The following is a 22094-nucleotide window of genomic DNA, read 5'->3' as shown; positions in this document are numbered from 1 at the left end:
TGTTCTAACTGATACTCCTTGTTGATTTTCACGCTTTTTTGATAAATAATAGCGGCACTGCTGACACATTTTGGATACCGCTCAACTACTCTTTTATTGGCTGGTATATTCCGAATAGAGGCTCCATAAACACGATCATTCCAGAGTGAACTCCAGAGTTTTTTCGCGCTCAATCTCGTCCTCAATCGCAAGTCATCCGCGAAGCCAAGGAAATCGCGTCCCGGTAATCGAAGCCCGCGCTTCGCCGTACACCCTCCACAGCGATGTTGAACAGTAGACAGGATAGTCCGTCCTCTTGCCTCAGACCCCTGTGAGATTCGAACGATTCCGACGGCATGTTTCGATACTCACACTCTACACTGCCCCCGTCCATAGTAGGCTTTAGCAGCCGTACCAGCTTCTCAGGAAATCCGTACTGCTGCATGGTGTTCCATAGTTCGGTCCGATCTATGGTATCGTAGGCCGCCTTGAAGTCAATGAACAGGTGGTGCGTAGGGATCTAGCTGCCGACGAAATCTGTAGCAAAGGGGCTCAAGTCTGCAGAAAAGTATTCGGGACAGGATCTTACAGGCAGCATTCAGGACTGTGATGACCCGGAAGTTAGACGCAGTCCATCCTGTCGTCCTTTTGTAGACCGGGTGTATCCCAGTTTCCATTCGTACCGGTAGTTCTTCTTGACTCCAATTCATAGCAATCAGCAATAGCAATTCTCCGGACCATCATCGCTGCCAGCTGATTTGTTGCATTTCAGCTGTTTGATGGCACTGATGGCACTTCGTCCAGGGATGGCGGGGGCACCTCGCCAACGTCGTGCTGGCTGTCGTACTACAGGCTTTTTACATTTTGCTTCATACTACTTGAAACAAAATTAATACTTTGAGAATGATCTCTGAATTATTCACATCTTTTTTTCCTGTTTCCTTCGAATTAAAGCTGCTCAAGCCTGTCAATAAAATAAAAAGTCGTTGATGAGTATTTAATTTCTGGAACTTATGGCCGATTTGTATGTCTTTTTTTTTTTGTTCTAATCTAACTATTTTTTTGATTATTATTTTCGTCCAATGTTTCGACCTTCGTTTCGACATAATTCTATGTGTTTGCTATTTGCTTATGAGTTGGAAATCTGTGGATGTTAGTGGAATTGGATTGAAGATAGGGTTAGGAGGTAGGAGGATCTATCTAGAAGAATCAGAAGTGTTTTCTGTCTCACATGTGGAGGTGGTAAGGTGACTACGACACTGGTCTTCACACGGCAGGACCGGGTTTCAAATCCCATCTGGATCGTTTCTCTCTTAAGGAGGACTTACTAGTAAGCCAATAGATGGGTAGCGTGACCCCTATAGAAGGGCGTTAAATCAAGAAGAAGACAATATTATGGAGATATCATACAAATAATTCAAACTAGCTGAGCTAGCTGTTTCGAAATATATACATTTTTCAATCTTTTGCACTCTTCACCCCATTCAGCGCTGCATTTTGTTAGCTGTCACCTAGAGGAAGCTATTAATTTCGTTTCGATCACTGCTTCCAAGGTGAACATAGTACAAATTCCTAGTCTGGCTATGCTCTCTCTCACTCACAGCGTATTTTGTTTACCCAAAGGGTTAAAGGAGACAGTTCGAGCTTAGAAAAAAAAAAACGCACATCAAAGCAATGTTAATAAACCAGCACCGTAACGGGAGTGTCGAACGTGGTCGCGTGGTCGCTTTCCATGCCCCTCGGTCATAAATCTCGTGCCTCTTCACTAACGGGCCTCAAATCCATTTCAGTTTCACGCATCGTCATGTTGCCCCGTTCTTTTTCTCCGTCTTATTTTCTTTGCGCCACGGATTTTTACGGAGACAAACTACAACACCACTCCAATTGATTGGTTTTTAATTAATTTTTCTTCTCCATTGAGAAAAGCTTTTGTGGCCATCTCAATACCCCCGTGTGCGTGTAGTATAGACGCTGGACCAATAGTTAGTTTAAGCTGTTTGGTTCGGTTGTGGAGGAAAGGATGGGGGGAGGGAGCGAGGTTTGGTATAAATGTATCGGGGGGGCTAAGAACGACGAGCGCGCCTGCCAAATGCGAAACAACCCAATACGAATTATAGCAAAGGTCAATATAAATATGCCATGGCTTTTGGGGGTACAACACCAAACACCCAAGATTACCGGGTGGTTCACTCGCCGCCACCGATTTCACTATATCTGTAATCGCAAGGTTGTTTATGGTGGCGCACAATTAAAAGATCATCACTTCTCAATTTTTCTCGCTCGTCGTGTTGGCCTGGCCCGGTTGCGCGATGGGATATGGAGAGAGGAAACGCGGCAGCCACACACAGACGGACAGATGATTCAGCTGACTGGCAAAGTCAGCATAATTTAGCAAATTATTTCAAAGCAACATAAATGGATGCATGCTCGCTAATGCTGCTGTGTTGTCTCAAAAATCGTGAAAGCAGCATTCGTGTTTCGCCTTTAAGCGTAAAGGCACGTGTTTGTTTAACTTTGAAGCACTAAAACCTTGAACCTTGCTATAAATGTTTCTTTCTGTATCTTTGCACGATGCATTTTTATAATAACATGCATCATCACCAACATTGAAAAGGCTGGCCAACATGGCCAGCTCTTTTAAAGAGCACGTCCGTCGTGACACGGCTCGGTCAACAATAGATCTCCAGGATACTCGATCCCTGGCTGCAACTTCCCATCCATGTAGGCACCCGATCTCCGACAGATCTCCCTTCACCTGATCCAGCCAACGAACTGTGGGTCGTTGACGAGCACCTTCTTGGCGAGGCATGAGTGTGGCATCCTCGCATACACCGGATGATCCAAGATCAACATTATATCTCCAGGAAACTCCTGGAAGGAAGGAAAAGGAAACGATCCTTGACGAGCACCTTCTTGGTAGGGAATGAGTCCGGCATCCTGATAACATGCCCCAGCCGTTGTATCCTGTCGGTCTTCGGCACCGTCAGGATGTCCGGTTCTCCGTATAGCTCAGTAAGCTCGTGGTTCGTCCTTATCCTCCACACTCCATGCTCGCACACACCGCCAAGGATGCTCCGGTCGGATGGTCCAAGACTCGTGGCCATATAGGACCACCGGACGAATCAGTGTGCGATATATCTCACATTTCGTGCGGTCTCATTTCGATCTATAGTATCGGCCGCCTTGAAGTCGATAAACAGGTGGTGCCTACGCACTACGGATCTGGCACTCTCGGAACTTCTGCAGGATCTGGCGAAGAGTGAAGATTTGGTCGGTGGTGGATTTGCCTCCAACAAACCCAGCAGTTTGGTAGCCTGCCGACGAAAGATCTGGGACAGGGTCTTATAGGCGGGCATTGAGGACTGAATTGGCACTGTTCCCACTGTTCTCGTGACCAGCTGCTGGCATTTGGATGATAAGCCTCTGATAAGGTCCCATCTTGAAGAGCTCGGCTTATTTTTATAGCAGAATTGAACCTCGCAAAATCACGTCGTGTCAAGATTTAGGACAGCGCCTTGGCATACTTTTAAGTTAGACGGGTAGGTAGATCGAAGTTCTTGTTACTGGTTCTCTGAACGACATCTGCTAGGGATCACACGTGTCCACCGCCTCGCCTTACGATTTATGATAGAAGCTGCAGTAAAAGTCAATCAAGTCCTTTACTCCGGGAGGGAATGGTCCGAACAGGATTTGATCCTTAGTTCTGCGGTGCGAAGACCGGGGTCGCTATCGCCTCTACTCTACCTGTAGATCGTGGACATAGCCGTTAAAGTTGGTACATATCACTCAATTCTCTCACAACGATTGTGCTTCGAAAGTTGTTAGTTGCTACATGTAGTTGTAGGTAGGTTAGTTGAAAAACATAATTTCAGTAATATCGTGCATTCGAGCCCATCTGCTTCAAACAGGTAAAACACTGTGTTTACGCGAATTCTCACCGTCGCCCGTTCCCTACGAATGAGCGACACTGAACCCCCCCCGTTCGTCAACTTCCCATTTTTGACATTGCATGCATTTCCACACGCATGCCTGCCTGTAGTTGTGCAGCGCAGACCAGCTTTATGAGTCAATTTATTCTAGAAAGTTTCACCTCTGCTTTGCGGACCATTTTCTGCACGCGCTTCCTGGTAGAGGGTAGTTTTGTTTGGCGATTTGCTGGCGTTAAGTGTGACACAGCAATCACCTCCGGTGAAGTGTAATCTCAAAATGGGCGGCCAGCTGAGTAAACAGTTTCGCGAGGCAGTAGCAGACAAAACGTGCCGTGATATATTGCATCCCGAACAAACCTGTAGCGCCGCCTGGTGCACATTCTTCGTGGAAGGTGTACTGGGAGGCGTACGCCACTATCTACCAGCTGTTGTAGTACGTTTCGTAGTACATTTTTTTTTCCGCCAAATCGAGCGTACGAGTAACCTGAAGATGTTTCTCTCCTGTAGACACCGATGCTGTTCCGAATGCGGCAGTGGAACGATCCTGAAGTGTGGCAAAACTTTCTACGGCAGTATGCACGTTGCATCTTGGCCGGATTACCAATGACGGGTGGCAGCTTCCTGGCCTTCTGTCTCTTCTAGTAAGCGTCTGCTGGTGTTGCGTGCTCAGCGCAGATGTCTCAGATCTTTACTTTACCTCCCCTTCCCCGTTGTACAGCAAGTGTATGGATCGCTTTCCTCCGGCCTGGTTTGTGCTGATACCTTCGCTAGCGGGTGGTTTGACAGCGCACTATCTGCCGCGCCACATCGTTCGTGCTCAGGGCGTCGGTTTGTTCAACATGGTAGGTAACGCACTAGCATCGTGAACTGCAGTGACCATTCTATCACAGCTTTATCCTGGGTTCTTACCACTTGCCAGTACATAGAATTTCTTATAAGACGTGCCCGCAGTCCGCTGGTTGCTTACCTTCGGTCCTCCCGCACGTGCGCAACAGCGACCTTCGCTGCGCTCAGTGCCGGCATCATGGCGGCCCGGCAGTGCTTGCAGCTGGACCGGTTCTGGTTCGCCCGCACCTATCCGGACGCTAACTGTGCCGGGGGACATGTCGCGCCGGACGGAAGGGCTCACCATCCGCCCACCACCTGTCAGCAGCACATCCTCACCGCGATGATGCGTTCGGTGTACCTCGGATTGGCGATCGGCTTGGTAAAGAACTTTCTTCCCCGCATGCCAATGCTGTTTACCGATCCGCTAGCGCTTGGGCGACTGCTGCTAGCGCGGTTCGATTTCGGTCTGTTTGGGTTCATCACGTGCTACAAAACCATCTATGAAGTCGTCAACTGTGGGCTGGCAATGCGAAAATTGCCGAAAATCGGTTGGCGTCCTTCGCCCACCGTTCGCAGCTCGATCGGAGGCCTTTGCGCCGGGTTGGCTTACTATTGCTTTCCGAACTATTTGCTGTTTACTTTCTCAATCACGGAGCTGGTAGAGCTGTGCTGGATCGTGTATATGCGTGCGGAACGGTTCGCCAAGTGCGGTGCAGTACGCTGGCTGGACAAGAAGGTGCCTGTTTCGATACTGCTGTACACTGCCAGCTTGGGGCTGCTGTGTCATTTGCGCATCGTCTACCCGTACCACATCAATCGCTACTGGCACAAGCTGATGGCTAATGGGACCTGGGGACGCTCGGATGCGTTAGCTTACAATTACGCTAGAATCCTTCTCGGGGAGTGGGGTGGTGCAAGTGATATGAAGGCTTGCCCAGCTCGCCCTTCTTAGTAGGGGGAAAAAAATCATAAAAATAACCCAATCAGCGCCCACGTAATGAGGGTTTAGGTTGACGTTTATCCAAAGATTTGGCCGCAATTTAGGCGTCAGCTAACGGAAACACTATTTCGCTTATCCAAACCTGGCTTTGTCGCCGAAAACTATAAATATTCGTGAGACAAATATTCATCTCATATTTATTACCAAAAAAAAAAAAAAAACACGCGAAACCGAACAAAATAATCGAATGCCCGTATTTCCTGCATTTCCTTTATTTTATAGCGCACATACAATACCACGACGCCGGGGTAGGGAAGGGATTGTTATAACAAGGGAAATGGTGGTTATTTTTGATGCGAATTTTATGATTTTGTGCCTGAATTCAAGTTTAACATTATCGTCTCTATTATTACATAAATAAAACAGCGCAGAAACATGTTTCACGACCGATAAAATAACACGTGCAACCGCGCGATGCGCGTGTGTGTCTGTTAAAAGGGGTTTCTTTTTGCCAACCAGTGAAGCAATCGAAATGTGGCGAATAAACACAAATAAATTATATTAAGAGATTTCGAGAGATTGCTTTGCGCGCTGATTTGACCATGAGGCGCCTATCAATTGCATTATTATTTCAAATTGAAGCACATCATTATTATTATTTTCATGTGTGGAAATAGTTGATTTTATTTGTATACAAGCGCACGAAGAATGATTGTAACACACGCAAGGAAAAAAAAATATTATAAACGATATTATAAATCCCTTGCCTTCTGATGCAAAATATGCACAAACATTCGTCGCGCGTTGTGGTATATTTCACCGTGCTTGCGGGATTGCATACGTTTAGGCGCAAGCTTTGGTTGCATACGTAACAGTGCGTATGACAGTGAGAAGAACTACTCACAGTGCTGCTAATCGTGACGTTTTTTGTGTGTGAATGAAACATTTCAAAAATTTACAGCCCAAGAACGTGCTTAGGATTTATAATATTCGATAAAATGTAGCTAAAATTAGATGTAACCCTTTTTAGACCCTTAGGAAATTAATTTGTTCCCTTAAATGCTCGAATAATACTATCAGTCCTGCTCTGTTAAGACTTAAATGACTCAATGTACAGAATTATGCTTCTTAAAACCATTTGTAGACTAAGGTACGGTCTAGAGAGAGCTAGATAGAGCTAAAAAAAGCGTAGAATGTAGTCTCAGAGACTCAAAGTCTCTTTAAATAAACGAAAAAAACATTACAGATAAATCTCTCGATGCCCTCGTAAAATTACATTGAATGTTGGCCTGATGATACAGTCAAAAAACTAGAAACAAGTCTAGTAAGCCTCTCGTTGGTCGGCGTGACTTGCGTGACCTTAGAAGGTCATTAAGCCAAGAAGAAGTCGCACTTTTAGGCATCTTCAAACCCCCTCAACGTGTGCATAGTCACAATAAAACTGTTTCACATCGTGGATGCACTGCCAGCAAGGCAGGAAAAGTTGTTGTGGAAAACTAAGGAACTCCTGGGCGTGATAGGTCGGTCGTAAAAGGCGACTTCTTGGACGCCTGTTTTGGCCAGTGTGTCTCTTCCTTCTGGTTGCCGGGAATTACACCACGAGAAAGGACCCAGATTAGCGAGATCCTCAGTAGTTCAAAAAAGAAATATTTCTTAAGAGTAAAATTAAAATAAAAAGTCAATTAAATAGTTTATTTTGTAGTTTTATATTGTTCGACTTTATTATCCATAAGTGTTTTCTTTTTGTTGTTGTCTTGTTTCGTTACTCATACGTAGAAAATGGATAATTTTCTAATGTAAGAGAAATAAAGAATGTGTTTGTGTGTTTCTTGTTCCTGTTCTTTGTTGAGTTTTCATATCTTCATGTGCCTTTGCTTTATAATTTCTCGCTCTTTTCGTTATTCTAATACCTTCATCATTGCGAACCTGCTGAAAATCGGATAGATATGTGTACATGTGTTTTTGTGTGTGTTAGAGCGAGATTTAACCTTTTTTTGTGTGTTTTTGTTCTTCTTCTTTGCTTGCATTAACGCCGAAACTAATAATACTCATTAATTTACAATGTTTTTTTTGTGTAACGTTTAGAGTTTTCATCGTATTTTTTTTACCACACCTCACATGCTTGCTTATTGAGCTATTAGAAAAAATAGAAGAAAAGTATGTTTTTCATTGTAATTTTCATTTCCTTTTTCCTTGTTTTCTAATTCGTATTTTTCTTGTTTTTTTCTCTTTAATTTACCATGTTTCTTTTGTTTTCTTTAGTCCTTTTTTTTTTATTCACCTGAAGTTGTTTTTTATTAATCTCATATTTTACACCACTTCCACCTAACCGCGATTTACTTTCAAATAATTTTTGTTTTGTTTTCTTCTATTTGAGCATGTTTTGTAAGTTATTCATTTACTTCTGTTAAATCTTTTATTTTTCAATCGTCTAGTACATAGAACTATGGTTGCCCTATCCCGATGCAACCGAATTTAAGATTTAGTGGTGCAGTTTCGCATCCGGAATAGTGTTTTATTTCATGCCATACTTACATGCGAATGTGTGTTGGAAAACTAGAAAATTGTTGTCTTGTAGAGTCCCGCAATCTGTATTGTTCTTTATTTCATTATAATTTTAAATTAAATATTCTTATGGTGGGGTCATTATCTCTAGCTGTCGTTCCCGCTTGTCGCGCGCTCATTGCATAAACAAACCACCCACACACCCACACTCACACACACGTTGCCGTATTCTTGCTATATTGGAAAGATATTTAAGGTCTTTCTCACACAAATTTTAAACATGTTTCAAAGCTCGTGCTATTCAAAATCACAAAAAATACAATATTCGGGTCGCAGTGATGCTCTTGCCGTCTGCATTTCTGACCCAATTTGTTTGTGGGTGTGTCTGATTGATACGCTGCTGCGGAATGCGTTTTACACTCAAACCACTTTTGCATTTATATGACGAAGGGGCAAACAGAAAACATCGAAAAAAGGGAATTACTTTTGGTTTTGCCTAGGTAAGAAAATGATCGGTTGGGAATAAAAGTACAAAAAGTTGAGCTTTAATTTGTGATATACATTTTTATTTACAAGAAAAAAAACAAAATGGGGGAAAAACAATAGAGTAATAGTTTATTTAAGATGAAAGTGAAGACACAGTCAATAAGAAAATAATCAAGAAGCAAACCTGTACGCGTAAAATAAATAAAAAGAAGTCAATTTGAAGGCGAAACCGAACAGGAAAAACAAACAAGTGAAAGAAATTTCAGTGAAAATGGTTTTATTATTTTTAAATGTAGGTTTGCAATATTTCTATACATGTTTTACTGTGCGTTAATTTAAACCGAGCTTCACGGGCCTGTTGTAGACACGACTGGACCGGCCGGGGGAGAGGGTGGGGAAGAAGCAGAGCTTTACGAAGCCATTCGATAGTCTAAATGGTCAGCCCTGCCCAGGAGCTAAACGTCAGCCCTGCCCCAAGACACACGCATCGAATAAATTAAAGAGACCAAAATAAACAAACCACGTTTTACCATATTTATCGGCCGAACCTGGTCGGGCCCATCGTTTTAGCTGGGAGCGCGACCACAAATGGAAACGTTTCTAAACATCTCGCACTCGCACGCAATTCGCAATCGTAAGCTGGCTAAAGGCATTATGTTCACGAACACCCGGCGAGGAGACCGTGCGGTGCAGTTGCGAGCGTGTGGCCCTCGCTTGAGATATGCGGTGCTTTAGCTTTATGTGGAACGAAGTAGCAAAGACATCAAACAGGGGTTCAAATAATATGTTGATATATTTGTTTTAATTGCTAAAATTACAAAGTACTAATATTAAGAATGGATTTTTGTGTTCTTGTTGTTGTTCCAATTGCATCTAAGCCAGTGCATCCAGTGTTGTACAGCTCATTATTACACTACTACAGCAGCACACACACACACACGCCCTCCGAACCGTTTCTACCATAACCCTTTTTCGGGGCGAATAGAAGGTGTTTCACCGCGTTCAACCTTCAAAGTTTCGCTCACATTAGAAAACATTCTTTGTCAAATGTATTTGTTTTCATAGTTTTGTTTGTTTGTTTGTTTTTTTTTTTGTTTTTTCCCTGTTATTGACCACTTTTTCTATCTCTTTAAGCTTTTTTCTTCTTCTCTCCTTGTCACGCACGCACGCACAGAGGGATTTTTCGTATCCTGTGTTTTTATTTTGGTTTTTATTATTAGTTTTTTGGTTCCACTGTCTTTATTTGTCTTTCACCGCTTTCCGTACTCGTTAAACTCTTTTTATCGTTTTTTTTTTAAATCTTCTTCTCTGCTTAGATTTTTACTATACGGAGATGTACGGTTTAGTTTCATAACCGCTCGTAACATGTACACTAGAGTCGATTTCTTCTTCTCAATCGAAGATGTTTGTAGTGAGAATTACCTTTTTTTGTTTTGTATTTGTTTATGTTTAAAGACTGCATTTTTATATGGAAATTAAATCAAGCCACATTCAGCACACACAAACACAGCGGTTGAAAATGTGTGTGTTGGCTGGCGTGCGTGTTGCTGCGGGCTTTGATGAGTAGTGAAGCTTCTCGGCAGAGGTTGGCCGGGGTTGAGATCGTGACAACGAAATGTGATTATCGTACAGCGATCTGCCTTTGTTGAAGCCTTAATCTATGTACGAGTTCGGTAGTTGCACTATAGTTTGAGCATAATTTTCTAACCATTTTGTATCTCGGTTTTAGCTTTCCTTTACTTCTCAAAATTTACACCTTCCAAACTGCCGCGCCCCGTACAGCAATCACACCCCGCTGTGCCTCGCTACATATACCTATACACAGAACGAAAAACCAAAACCAAAAAAAAGAGGTGCTAAACCACTGCGCGCTGCGGCTACGCAGCGTGTCGAAAAGCTCTTCGACGAGTCGTCTTGTTTGTTTATCTCTTAAGTAGTACCATTGTTTACAAACGAAGAGCGATGGGGAGGGGGTAGGGCACCGAATTGGGAATTTTGTTTTGCGAGTGTATTGCACATTTATATATAGGGCACCTTTTTGTTTTGCTTTTACCAGACATTTTAATTATAAATTGTTTTCCCTTTTTCATTTATTATTCGGAAAACAAAAAGACAAAACCAAAACGGTGTGAAGTAATTCGTACGTAAGCGATATCTGCGCAATTCTTCTGTTACCGTATGTACACAACTAAAACGTAGATGCGCAGATACAGCATTCGCTTTCTCCTTAGACGGTGGTCTAAGTAAATGTTGGGGAAACATTTAGCCGATTTTTTTTCGTGAAACTTGGAGCACCAAAACATAATAATTGGGGCGATTGCCGATCGTATCATCTCGATGTCGCAAATCTTTCAAACACCATACACGAAGTATGAGTATGCGTGAGAAGAAGAAGAAAATAAAAATTGAACAAATGACCGATTTATTTTTAAATAACACTGCTAGCCTTCCATTTTTAATTTGTTTTTCTCTTTTTGCTTTTCTTTTTTTTTTTGCTTCATTTTCTTGTCGCACTCATCTATATGTAGTGTTCGTGCGAATCATCTTTGCAATCGGTATGTTCCGCCATTTTTCTTCTTCAGGATATGATTAAAAGCATTTTATATTATTATTAGTATTACCATTAAATGTACTGCAGTAATTATAATAATTTGTATTGTAGAATTTTTTTTGTGTGTATGTGTGTGTATGTGTTGGTGTTGCTGTTGAAGATCATACTTTTTATGTGTGTGTGTATTATTTAAGTTATTGTTTTTCATTAATCTGTATCCACGACACTCCCCGTCCACTGCCACCGTTAATGTTTCGGTAGATGATGGCGAGTACTGGAGAACAACGCTTTTTCATTTGGGTTTTGCTTTTTTTTTTCTCGTACGAATACTCTTCCCCATTACTTGTTGCGTAATATAGTATATGTAAAACGAGCTTTTTTATGTTTTTTTTTCCGTGTATGTGTATATGTATTTGTGAATTTGTGTTTGTGTAATAATTATGATGGTGTTTTCGATAATTCGAAATGTCGTTAGTGATACGACACTTTTAAGATATTAATTTATTTTGTTTACAAAAAAAAAGATAAATTCTTGTGATTCTCTTCGAAAAGAAGAGTATTGTTTCTGTATGTTTGTTTGCTTTGTTTTTTTTTTCATTATTTTGCCGAGATGAAGTATCACAGCTTCGAGCGCATTTTAAAGCTCCTACATGGGCGGCTCGGTACCCAATGAATTTTGTACCAGCAATTTGTGTCGGCCGAGTATTTTTGTTGTTGCTCTCGCTCTCTCTCTGTGTGTGTGTGTTTTGGCACGGCCTACTTGAGACACCGTTTAGCAGTGTGTTTACATTTTGCACAAATGAAAAAAGGGAAATACACAAAAACAGAAATCCGTCCAACCGTGTGGCCAGTCGTCAGTCGTAGAGAACACTGCCTTAGTTTCGAATGTCGAAAATAGAGATCAATGTGTAGTTGATGATTTTTGGACGTTAGCGTTCGGTGCCCGGTGCCGCCTGCGCCACGGTTCGATTGTTGTGGAGCGGTTTTAATTAATTAACTCGTGCGTCTTATCTGCACCGTCATCTTTCACGCCGTTTCGTGGGGTGAGCGGGCAGGAGGTGAGGGTAGGGGGGGGGGGAGGGGGATGAATGGAAACACGCGTGGGATGGTGCAGCAGACATGGCAGGCAGGTGAAGTGAAATGATCGAATAGGGGCTTTCTTGAAACAAGCCGACAGCCGACAGCTAACGGCTCCGGCGAAGGATTTGGCGCTTTGTGGCTAGTGCCGCCCGGTGGCTATGGCGTTCGTTTCCCCCTCCCCTTCCCACTTGCGCACTGCCTCGCAAACTGCCGCACCCGTTTGTCCGATGGGAATATTAACTTTTGATACCGAAATTACTAATCCCCTTTTCGGTGTGATAAGACCGATAACAAGGGGCCCAAAAGGGGTGAGCAATGGGTGGTGTGTGTGTGCTTGTGTGGGGGAGGGGATTTGGGAGGGGGTGGTTTACCTGGGAGGGGAGTGAAATTGGCTTCTGTCGGTAACTACTCACGTGCGCCTGTGTTGCAATCTTTTGATGTCACTTTCCCGATTTCCAGAGCGTACAGGACAGGAGGGTAGGGTGGTTGCGTACTATGTGTATATGTGTGTGTATGCCGATTGTGCTGGAAGCATAACCGAAAGGGTGGTTGAAGGAGCGGGGTAAAAATGAAAATAAATAAATCAACAAACCCATCAAGCGCGCCCGCTTTGATCATTTTCGAAGGAAACCGCTCTGCGATTGAAACCGCCTTACCCTGTTTTTCTAACCCCTTCTTGCAACTGTTATTAGTATTCGTATTAGTATTATTATTCTATTTGATATCATTTACCGAATCGGCCAAAAATCTTAACTTTTCTTCTTACTGTGTTCATTTCTGTGGTTGTGTTAGTTTTACTCTTTGCGCCCTCGATTTGATTGCAAAAAAAGTCGGAAATTCAGTTTACAATCAATGCGTCGCATTATCACAATACCAATGAGGAAAACGGAAAACGATCTACTTTTCCCCAGCTCGTGCAAGATGTAAAAATGTGTTGGAATCTTTTGACAGAATTTGACATTTTTTAGCATTTGGCATTTAGTGACAGACATCTACGGGCAACATCCCATACACAGTCCCATTCAGCTAGCAGTGAACCAGCTCATGACATATCATTAAGTAGTAATTTGTTGTCGTTAAGCGGTAACGCATTACTTTTGACATCTGTTTGCTGGCGCTTATGTCATCTGTAAACAAGCGTTACTCAAGTTACTACTCAAAAAGTAAAAAATAAACAAACCGAAACGAAACATCAAAGTGTAACGCTTCGTAACGCTTCTTTGACTGTTTCGCTTTGTTTCGCTGTTCTTGCGGGCTTGACCGCAACAATCAGACCTTTAAAAAAATTCTCCATAACGTACAGCAATGTGGCTCATAAATTAAAGAAATCGAAAAATAATTAATTGTTTTGCACCACAACCAGGGAAGAACGTTATTTACTGTCAAATTTGATGTTTCGTTTCGATCTGTTTCGGTCGTGTGTGGCCCCGGCTGCATGTGCCTCCACCAGAGGTGCCTCAACCTGGCAGGAAAGTTGATTGAACTCGTGCCTAGCTAGCGTTAACCTGTGCTCTGCTTATTAATCCAAACGATGCTGATATGGGCCGTTAAAGAGGATAACAAGTGTTGATGTCGAAACGCGACTCGTGTATAATCAAGATCTACATGATTACTATACACATTCACACACACACATACATCCACCGTACACTAATTAGGCAAGGAAATGGAACATGTGGCACTGGAGCTAGCGGAAACAAATTTGGAACCTGCTGATAACTAGGGATAATTCTTAGAAATGACAGGAGTTCACTAATTTGCACACGCACACAACCCCACAAGTTGACGGCAAACTGTTCTAATCTGGAAGCTCTGCTGGACGTCAGATGGTGGTTGACGCAAATATGTGGATTCTACTTCCTTTCTCTTGCCGAAGTTAGTGTGTCAAATGCAAACGAAACAAAAAAAAAAGGGTCTCTGCTTCCTTTGATGCTTATATGTGTAATTTTGTTGTCTATATTGTGTGTAGCTACTAGTTTCTTCTCATTTCCTCGCCTTGATTCACTCTTCATCGCTGTTTAGTTATATCTCACCTTTATCTGTGTCTATTTCTACATCGCACAGACACACCGTGTATCGTGAGTAGTCGGTAGGATGTAGCAGACCTTCTTTTTCTTCTTTACCTCTTTGCAATGCGGCTGATCCTTGTTCTTCGTCCGTTATCATCCCCGTCCCACTGTGCCGTACTCGTGCGCCGCCAGTTGTCCCTTGACGACGAACAGTGCCGTCATGGCGGCAGATGTAGGTGAGGTAGCGTTCGAACCGCCGTGCAGTACGACGTCCCCGGCCAGCTCCAGGTCCGGCGGTGTGACCGAGGTGAAGGAGGTTGAGAAGGCTAGCTGCTGATGGTACTGCTGTTGTTGCTGCTGTTGCTGTTGTTGCTGGTGTTGTGACTGCTGGAGCTGATGCTGCTGATGAGTTGGATACTGATGGCGATGGTATTGATGGTGCGGATATAGCTGTTCTGGATACTGTTGCTGTCTCGCCGCTCTTGGATGCGAGAAAATTGGTGACGCAGCCAGCGACTGATGGGACAGATGATGATGTTGCTGATGCTGATGAAGATGATGATGGTTATGGGGGTGCGCGATTGGGGAGCTATCACCTGAACCGTCGGTGGCTGCCTGCGGTGTTACCGCCGTCAGGGATAGCGGGGGCGACGGTGGTGGCATTGGTGACGGTTGCGACACAAACAGGAGTAGTGTGCCGAACGGGTTGTTGTTCGCGCTGGCCGCGTTTCAGACCGTATCCGTGACGCCCGCGTACTGGCAGGCGGACAGGCCGGCCGAGTTCGAGCGGGACACGGGCGACGACGCGGAATAGGGACTAGAGAAACCGGACGTGTGCTGCTTCGCCTTCAACCGGAGCGTCGCGATGCTGGAGCTCATGGCGGTGCACGGTTCGGCCGCGGCGCGATGATGATACATGTACGGATTGGTAGGTGTCGTGTAGGGGCACGGTGTCGGCGATACGCCGGTCGCACCGGATGTACCGGTCAGCCCGGTACCCATGCTCGCCGGCAGCATCGTGCCGGTGCCGGCCATACCAGCCGCCACCGACGATGCGGACGTGTTGAAGCAGTTGATCGAGTTCTGGTGATGGTTGGTCGACACGATCGATGTACCGAGCGGGTTCACCGTCCACGGGAACGTTTTGGCACCGAGCGGGGACGGCACCTTCGCCCAGTTGTTGTACGTGTAGGACGAGTACAGCGTGTCGGTGTCGGCGAACGGTTGCACAAACTGGGGCCCGAAGCCGTTCTTGAAGTCGGCCGCGGCAATCGCGTTCATCTGGTTCCGTTCCCGCTTGCGCCATTTAGCTCGCCGGTTTTTGAACCATACCTGAGAACGGAATGAATGAGAAGAAGTTAAGTATCCATGGCAGTCTAACGATCAAGCTCTAGTTGTTTTGGAGGCATTCTCGTGACGGGGCCATCCCTGCTGGAGCTCATTATTACGATCGGTGAAAGTAGAGCATTACTTCATCTTGCCCCTTAACCTGAGAAAGGGGACTGGATGACCTTGAGGACCCCACAACAAATGCCCTTCTTTATCTTCTTCTTTTTGGACTTCTTTGGACGACCTTCTACTAGGTCACGCCGGCCATCGAATGGCTTTTACGGGAGTCTCCGATACCACGTAGATGGAATTTGAACCCTGGTTCCTGCCGTTTGAAGACCGGCGCCGCTGTCGCCTACATCACCGAGCCGCTCCTTCTATATCGCTACCATTTTTGAAGCTCTTAGACATAGTAGCTCATAGAATATAGAGCTTTAAAGTGATATACTTGAAAGACGCTTTAAAGCATCGATCCAACCTAGATTCGCGAGGTTCGAAACTCTCTATCGTTCCCAATCGAGCAACCATAGCACATTCTTCAAATCCAAAAGCCCACGTACAACGGTGGTGTTGAAATAGAGCGAACTAATCTGCAGATATCTCTCTGCAGCTCGGGTACGCAAACACACACACTTGTCTAAGATGCCCGGAGCGCGCCTACATATGCGGCCTGGTACAAGCGCGTGGATGCGTCCGTACAAAATCCTCGCCGCGTTACAGACTCCTCCGCGCGTGTGGCAGTGCGTGGAGGCTTTCAGCACTATATATCTTTCATTTAACCTAACCAATACCCATTCGTAGCAGTCAATCGAATAAATTTACAAATCCACAACAACAAGCGGCCGGCAGCGTAATGTAACGCGCTTCCGGCGGGTTTCGTGTGCGCCAAAACTCCACCCTCTCCCCTGGCCTTCTTGAGCGCCGAACAGCGTTCTGGTGACCGGGAGGGACTGCCTTTAATATGCGTACTACGTTTTGCGTGCGTTCGAAGGAGGTGGGGGGAGGGGGGGGGGGGGGCAATATGGAAATGTGCGATTTCTGACGACAATGCAATCATGCCCGGTGCCCACTACCCGATTTGTGATCCCCTTGTTTCCTCCTCTCTCTCTCTCTCTCACTCCTCTCGTTCATCGAAACGGGTATGATTAGAAACGGAGCAACGTTCTTGTGTTCTCATCCTCGTCGTCATTTCGCCGCTGAAATTTATGCATCATACAGGAGCATATGTGAAAAGCCTACCCAAAGCTACCACCGTTATCCGTTGTTCTTCACTCAGAAGCAAGGGGATTTTAGCGGATGGCGATGAGGCAGGAAAAGCGCCCGAAAGCGTCCGACGGTGTTGTGGAAAAAGCGCTTGTGGGCTGTCACCGCGACACATCCGGCACTCTCTCTGTCTCTCTGCCAGCGTACAGTACCGTACGTACGGACGTACGTATGCCGAAAGCCATCTGCAATGAAATCCTCTACGTTCGGTTAACATAATCCCTGGAAATACCTATTTTACTGTCGCTCAATACCAACTATTCCGTACGTTTTTGTGTGCCCGCGGCAGCACCGGGGGCCCAGCATCACCAGGCGTCGTATGCGTGTGCGTGTTACGCCTGGGTACACCGGATAGATAAATATAAGGGGATTTGTTTCTATTAGTAGATTTATTTATTATTATGGAAAATAACTCGAAACACACTCTTTTGGTTTTTCATATTTATTAATGTTTGTGAAGTTGGTTGGTAAGGTTGTGGAAAGTTCGGTTTCGTTTTCTTTAAAGTCTTTCCCTGCTCGACAGACAATTAAATGTACTTTTTCTTCGTGCTGAGTGGGTGTGCTAGACACCGGTTCTTTGTTAGTTCAATTAGTTTCACGATTGAAGCATTGATAGTTGTCCACTTATATATCTTAGTAATTTTTGTGGGAATTCTTAAACTTTAAGCCAAATCTTATCTGTCAAACATTCTGAGCAACAATCAAAGATCGTGATATGAGAACAGATTAAAAATCTTCTTAGATCTTCCTAGAGGAAGATCTCTAGGAACTTTTGAGATCTTAGAGAGCCTCCAGAGCTCCTAAGGCTGCCATTTATGAAATTTATGGTTGGATGACGAGACCGGACAAAATTCAATTCCCCCCAAATAGTGCTGTGTTAACGCCTTTACCTATGAGATACCTTTTACGAAATTTTAAAACTGAAATAGATTCTCCAGATTCGACAGCTCAATTGAGTTGCAATACTTTTGCCACAGTACTATTTTTTTTTTTTTGAAGTTTAAGTACAAGCTCTTCTAGTACAAAGGAGCTCCTAGTAGCGACCTACTAGGTCACGCCGGCTATCGAGTCCTCACTCTACGGAGGTACGATCCGAAGTGGATATGAGCATCGATCATTCCCGTGTGAAGATCGACGCCACTGTCGACTCTACCCATGGGATAGCGGTGGTACAAATGTACCAATATCCTTCATTAAAATACCTGCAAGCTAAATGTCAGGCAACCCCAATATCTTCTTCTTTTTCTTGGCTTAACGACCTCTAAGGCCACACCGGTCATCAGAAGGCTTACTAGACTCGCCCATATCACGTGGTTGGATAGTAACAGTTTTCACTTCGAGGGGACGCGATCCGAATGGGATTTGAACCCTGGGTGTCCTGCCGTTCGAAGATCGGTGCCGCTGTCGCCTACACCATCGGGCCACATTTAGACAACCAATATATTATAAGGTTTAATTGACGTTGTCAGGGGAAATCCTCTTTAAACCTAAACGATAGCTAGAGCCTAGCTCCAAGGGATGAAGTGAAGTACCAAAAAAAATCTCTCTAAATGCTTCACTCATCCTCAAATTTTGTGGAACAAAACTAAGCTATTAAAAGGATCAAAGTTGTGAAAACAAACTAATGATATACTAAGTTTCTACCTTTATAGTCGAAGCGTTTCATCGCCCAACTAACAAAACGCTCCAAGCTGCCCTTCTAATGAGACATAACTACCAATGAGATCTTTAAATTATAGCACATTCTGCCTTGATTAGAATTCCTTCAAGCAACAACAAAAAGTGGTAAAAGTCAGTCGCACTTGCCCACATTTTCCTCTAACATAAAACCTTAAAGTGCCATAGAATCTTTGACGCACGCACATTAAAGAAATCATCAACCCCATCACCGTACTCAAAGCAAACTCATAAAGCTTGATCTAAACAAGCTTCCGGGGAGCGGAAAAACGTTCATTTTTTTCCGATTCAAGATTGTCACGAGCCACACAGCAAACCATAAAAGAGTTAACTGCACCACCACCTCACCAACGGGTGGATAAGTTCATGAAAAAATGATGGCTCTTCTGTTCGGCGATTCTGTCCTCGCTTTCGCGCTCGCCAAGGCAGCAAGTCACAGAAATGGCTAAGCAAAAACAAAAGACTACCGGCACAACCGAAACAGATTCTAAAACACACAAATCACACAGCAGGTATCGGGAAGAAGGACGGTGTTGTATGGGGAGAGGGTGCGAGAATTCTTCGCTTTTCCAACCATTACACGGCCCCACGGCATGCACAGCATCGGTTGATGATGATGGCTGCTGCCGATGATGGTGCGTTGTTGTGTTGGTATGCGCGCGAGATTAAACTCTCGTTAACTTTAATCGACTTTCATGCACCGCCAAAAAGTAAATCAACCTTCGACCGAAGAGGATGCGCTTTTAGTTGCGCCTATTTAACCGCACGTGTCGTGACCATTTTTCCGGCGCACCCATGCAAAAGGGGGCACGCTGAGACGGAGAAGCGTGGGGTGGGTTTTTTTGTTTGCCGAACGGATTATAAGCGTAATCCTCGGTCATGATTAACGATTTCGTTACCTCAGAGCTCTGGGTGTCTCGCTGCGTGAAATCGTGCGTTCTGTACGGCCGTTTTCCCGTGTTTCTTCGTTTTTTTTTATTGCTTCCTCTGCTCTTTCTTCTCGTCGACACATGCGGCGGCCACCCGATATAGTTTAGTTTGCTCCTTAAGCCACCTTCGCGGGGCGTGTGTAAAAGAAAAATAATGAATGAGGGGAAGTTCCTTCGCTGCGGTCGCGGGAAAAATGGTGGAAAATTGGATGCGTTTTATTTCCTTACGGGTTTTTCGCGTGCGTACAAACACACACACGCGCATACTTTTCACTGTGGAATCGTTCAAACAAAAAGACACACCAAGTACATGCTCAAACATGGGAAAAACGAACATCGCCTCGTGCACTTTTATTTATATACCGTCGGAGTGCTCCGGCAATTTTCCCTCCAACCAACCAACCCCTCCCACCCAAACAACAAGAAGAAATTGTTACCGTTGATGAGGCGTATAATGAGCCGTAGAAACGGTTGGAAAGCGGCTAACGCGCCCGTAACGCCCGTGCATGGTGGGAACGTAAAATCCGGCGGTGGCGCGCGCGCGCGCACCGTTCACCGTCGGCCGGTGACAATTGAAATTCGTTCGGGCTTGTAGCGTTACCCCGGGTTAGCGCGTGCCAAATTCGACGCAGCTTTCGTTTAACGCGAATAGAATGAACCATCGCTAATGTCTTCATTTTGGAAGCCGGGAATACATTTTTTTCTTTTCTCTCTGTCTCAAGCCACTGGAAGCTTTTGGGTGGGCTCCGGTTCATCGCCGGTTTTTGTGCCAGTAAGGATGAACGGAATATGGATGATTGTTTAAAAACATATTTGGGTTTTCAGGTTTTTGCTGTAACGGTTTGAGTTTATTTTCGCGCGAGAACTTTGGGAGCAAGCTGCTCGTTGAAAGCTGGTTGATGGGTTAGTTCGGTTTATAGAAAGACCTTGAGTCCTTCGGCACTATGTGCTCAGTTTATGTGGAGTTAGGAACACCATGTTATTGTTTTGATGCTCCCAATATTCGAATGACAGTCAAATTCGTTGAAGTTGTCGTTTTAAAACACGCCGCCCAAGTGTTTGTATACATTGACCCTTAAAATCCTAACTCGAGCTTCGAGATTTCGCAATTTTCAATAGTTTGGAACTTAAAAAGACAAAAGGTCGAAGAATTTGAACCAACTCTTAGACCAAACTCAACCAATTTCGCAGGAGTCAAATGTCAATTGTATCTTTGAAGTTATGTTCAATGTCAGCTTTGGACCTTTGGTCCAAAAAGATGGCGGCTGAACTACAGCTCGAGGAAACTACTCCAATCAAAGCATGAAGCTGTCAATGTTTCCAACAGTTTTTAGTTCTAGTGCTCTTACACACTTCTCTCCCAAACAAGGTCTCTAGCCAAAACTGCTGAAACCTCTATTAGAGTTGAGTTTGAGAGTTTAACAGGACGATGCTTAGACGGGAGTGTTGGCCCCAGATTCGCATTCTCGTGCCGATTGAATTATTCTTTTAAATCCGATATTAACTGATGATGCATCCTCTCGATGACGAAAGAAAGCAGCAAACATCGTCGGCAATGTCGCAAAACATGCCTAAAACATTGCAAACAGAGCTCTGTTATCGGCTACCCCGCCCCGCACATTGACATTGTAGCGAGCAGACGTGACAATTGCTCTGACGCTTCTTCACGTATAAAGTGGACCTTCTCCTCCCCACCTTCACCACTCCGATTGCAGCCGTTTACCGATGCACTTGAACTTTGCAACCCGCTTCACTGAAGGTATTTTTTTCGTGAAGTGGACCCGCCCAGCATTAGCCCAATGTAAAGCAAATAAAATTGTTCACTAGAAAGAAACGGGGTTTGCTTCGATTTCCTTTCAAATTTTATTTCGCTGCTCCAGTTGGTGATTGTTGCTGACGTGACAGTAACATGTGCTTGACGGAAGATGATGAGTCTGTTGCTAGGTTGCCTGCCTCCGGCTGTATGTATATGGGGGTGATAGTGATGCAAACGTGAAGCATTTTCCCCCGGGGTGCAATGCAGTGGAGCCAATTAAGCCGCGGCTTGGTTAGAACAACTGTCTTTGACTACAGAACACATGTCGTATGTTCGTGGCAAGAAAGACGGACACACACACGTACTTGAAGCGAATTTTATTGGTTTCTTCTGTTTGCGGGGACAGCAACATCAAGTAGGCAACATTTTCACGACTCCGCGGCTTGAAAATGATAAACAATCATGGCGGACAAGATAGACGGCCCCCGGCGTAACCTCATTATTCCCCCCCCCCCCCTTCCCGCCAGTTAATGCCGCACTTGGCAGCGCCGCAGAGTGGTGGATCATCGGATAAATGTGTTTGTCTGACTCTTAAGTGCGGATATAAATATTTGAAAGTATTCTTTGTGCGCGCGCCCCGCATCCGCTGGGAACCAAGTGCATGCCACACAGTAGAAACAATTTCAATTCACAATTAGTAGGAGTGCGACCGCGTTTTTTTTTGGTCTGCTGGCACTGCTCATAAAAATCTGGCCTTTTCCCTGCAGAAAGATATATCACTGGACAGCTGATACGTTGGCGCTGGTAGATTAGATCCCGATTGAATCCCTGAA

The 22094-nt window shown here is 44.6% G+C and overlaps 4 protein-coding genes across 4 annotated transcripts in view; 2 read left to right on the top strand and 2 right to left on the bottom strand.

Annotated features, from left to right (window-relative positions):
- LOC126568277 (armadillo segment polarity protein) overlaps positions 1–22094 on the top strand; it is a 369973-nt gene that overhangs the window by 9411 nt on the left and 338468 nt on the right. The gene's annotated exons all lie outside the window — the stretch shown is intronic.
- On the top strand, positions 4186–5688 carry LOC126555954 (uncharacterized). Its single transcript, XM_050211133.1, has 4 exons — positions 4186–4341; positions 4416–4549; positions 4627–4750; positions 4828–5688. The coding sequence occupies exons 1-4, from the start codon at positions 4186–4188 to the stop codon at positions 5686–5688; spliced, it is 1275 nt and encodes a 424-aa protein (XP_050067090.1).
- On the bottom strand, positions 14461–14970 carry LOC126568764 (uncharacterized transmembrane protein DDB_G0281039-like). Its single transcript, XM_050225416.1, has one exon. The coding sequence runs from the start codon at positions 14968–14970 to the stop codon at positions 14461–14463; it is 510 nt and encodes a 169-aa protein (XP_050081373.1).
- LOC126557460 (pituitary homeobox homolog Ptx1) overlaps positions 14882–22094 on the bottom strand; it is a 46766-nt gene continuing 39553 nt past the window's right edge. The window contains exon 5 of the mRNA XM_050213251.1: positions 14882–15639. Within this exon, the coding sequence (XP_050069208.1) occupies positions 15037–15639 (603 nt within the window). The 3' untranslated portion in view covers positions 14882–15036. The remainder of the gene's footprint in view (positions 15640–22094) is intronic.

Source organism: Anopheles maculipalpis, chromosome X (genome assembly GCF_943734695.1).
Source record: "Anopheles maculipalpis chromosome X, idAnoMacuDA_375_x, whole genome shotgun sequence".
Lineage (NCBI taxonomy): Eukaryota > Metazoa > Arthropoda > Insecta > Diptera > Culicidae > Anopheles > Anopheles maculipalpis.
The sequence above is the reverse complement of the archived record's forward strand: the minus strand, read 5'-3'. Positions and strand labels throughout refer to the sequence as shown.

What these genes read in the sequence shown, in the direction of transcription:
- LOC126555954 (XM_050211133.1), top strand. Translation starts at nt 4,186, where the DNA reads ATGGGCGGCCAGCTGAGTAAACAGTTTCGCGAGGCAGTAGCAGACAAA. An exon ending in ACTATCTACCAGCTGTTGTA is followed by an intron (nt 4,342 to 4,415) that starts GTACGTTTCGTA and finishes TCTCTCCTGTAG; the next exon opens with ACACCGATGCTGTTCCGAAT. An exon ending in CTGGCCTTCTGTCTCTTCTA is followed by an intron (nt 4,550 to 4,626) that starts GTAAGCGTCTGC and finishes CCCGTTGTACAG; the next exon opens with CAAGTGTATGGATCGCTTTC.
- LOC126568764 (XM_050225416.1), bottom strand. Translation starts at nt 14,970, where the DNA reads ATGCCACCACCGTCGCCCCCGCTATCCCTGACGGCGGTAACACCGCAG.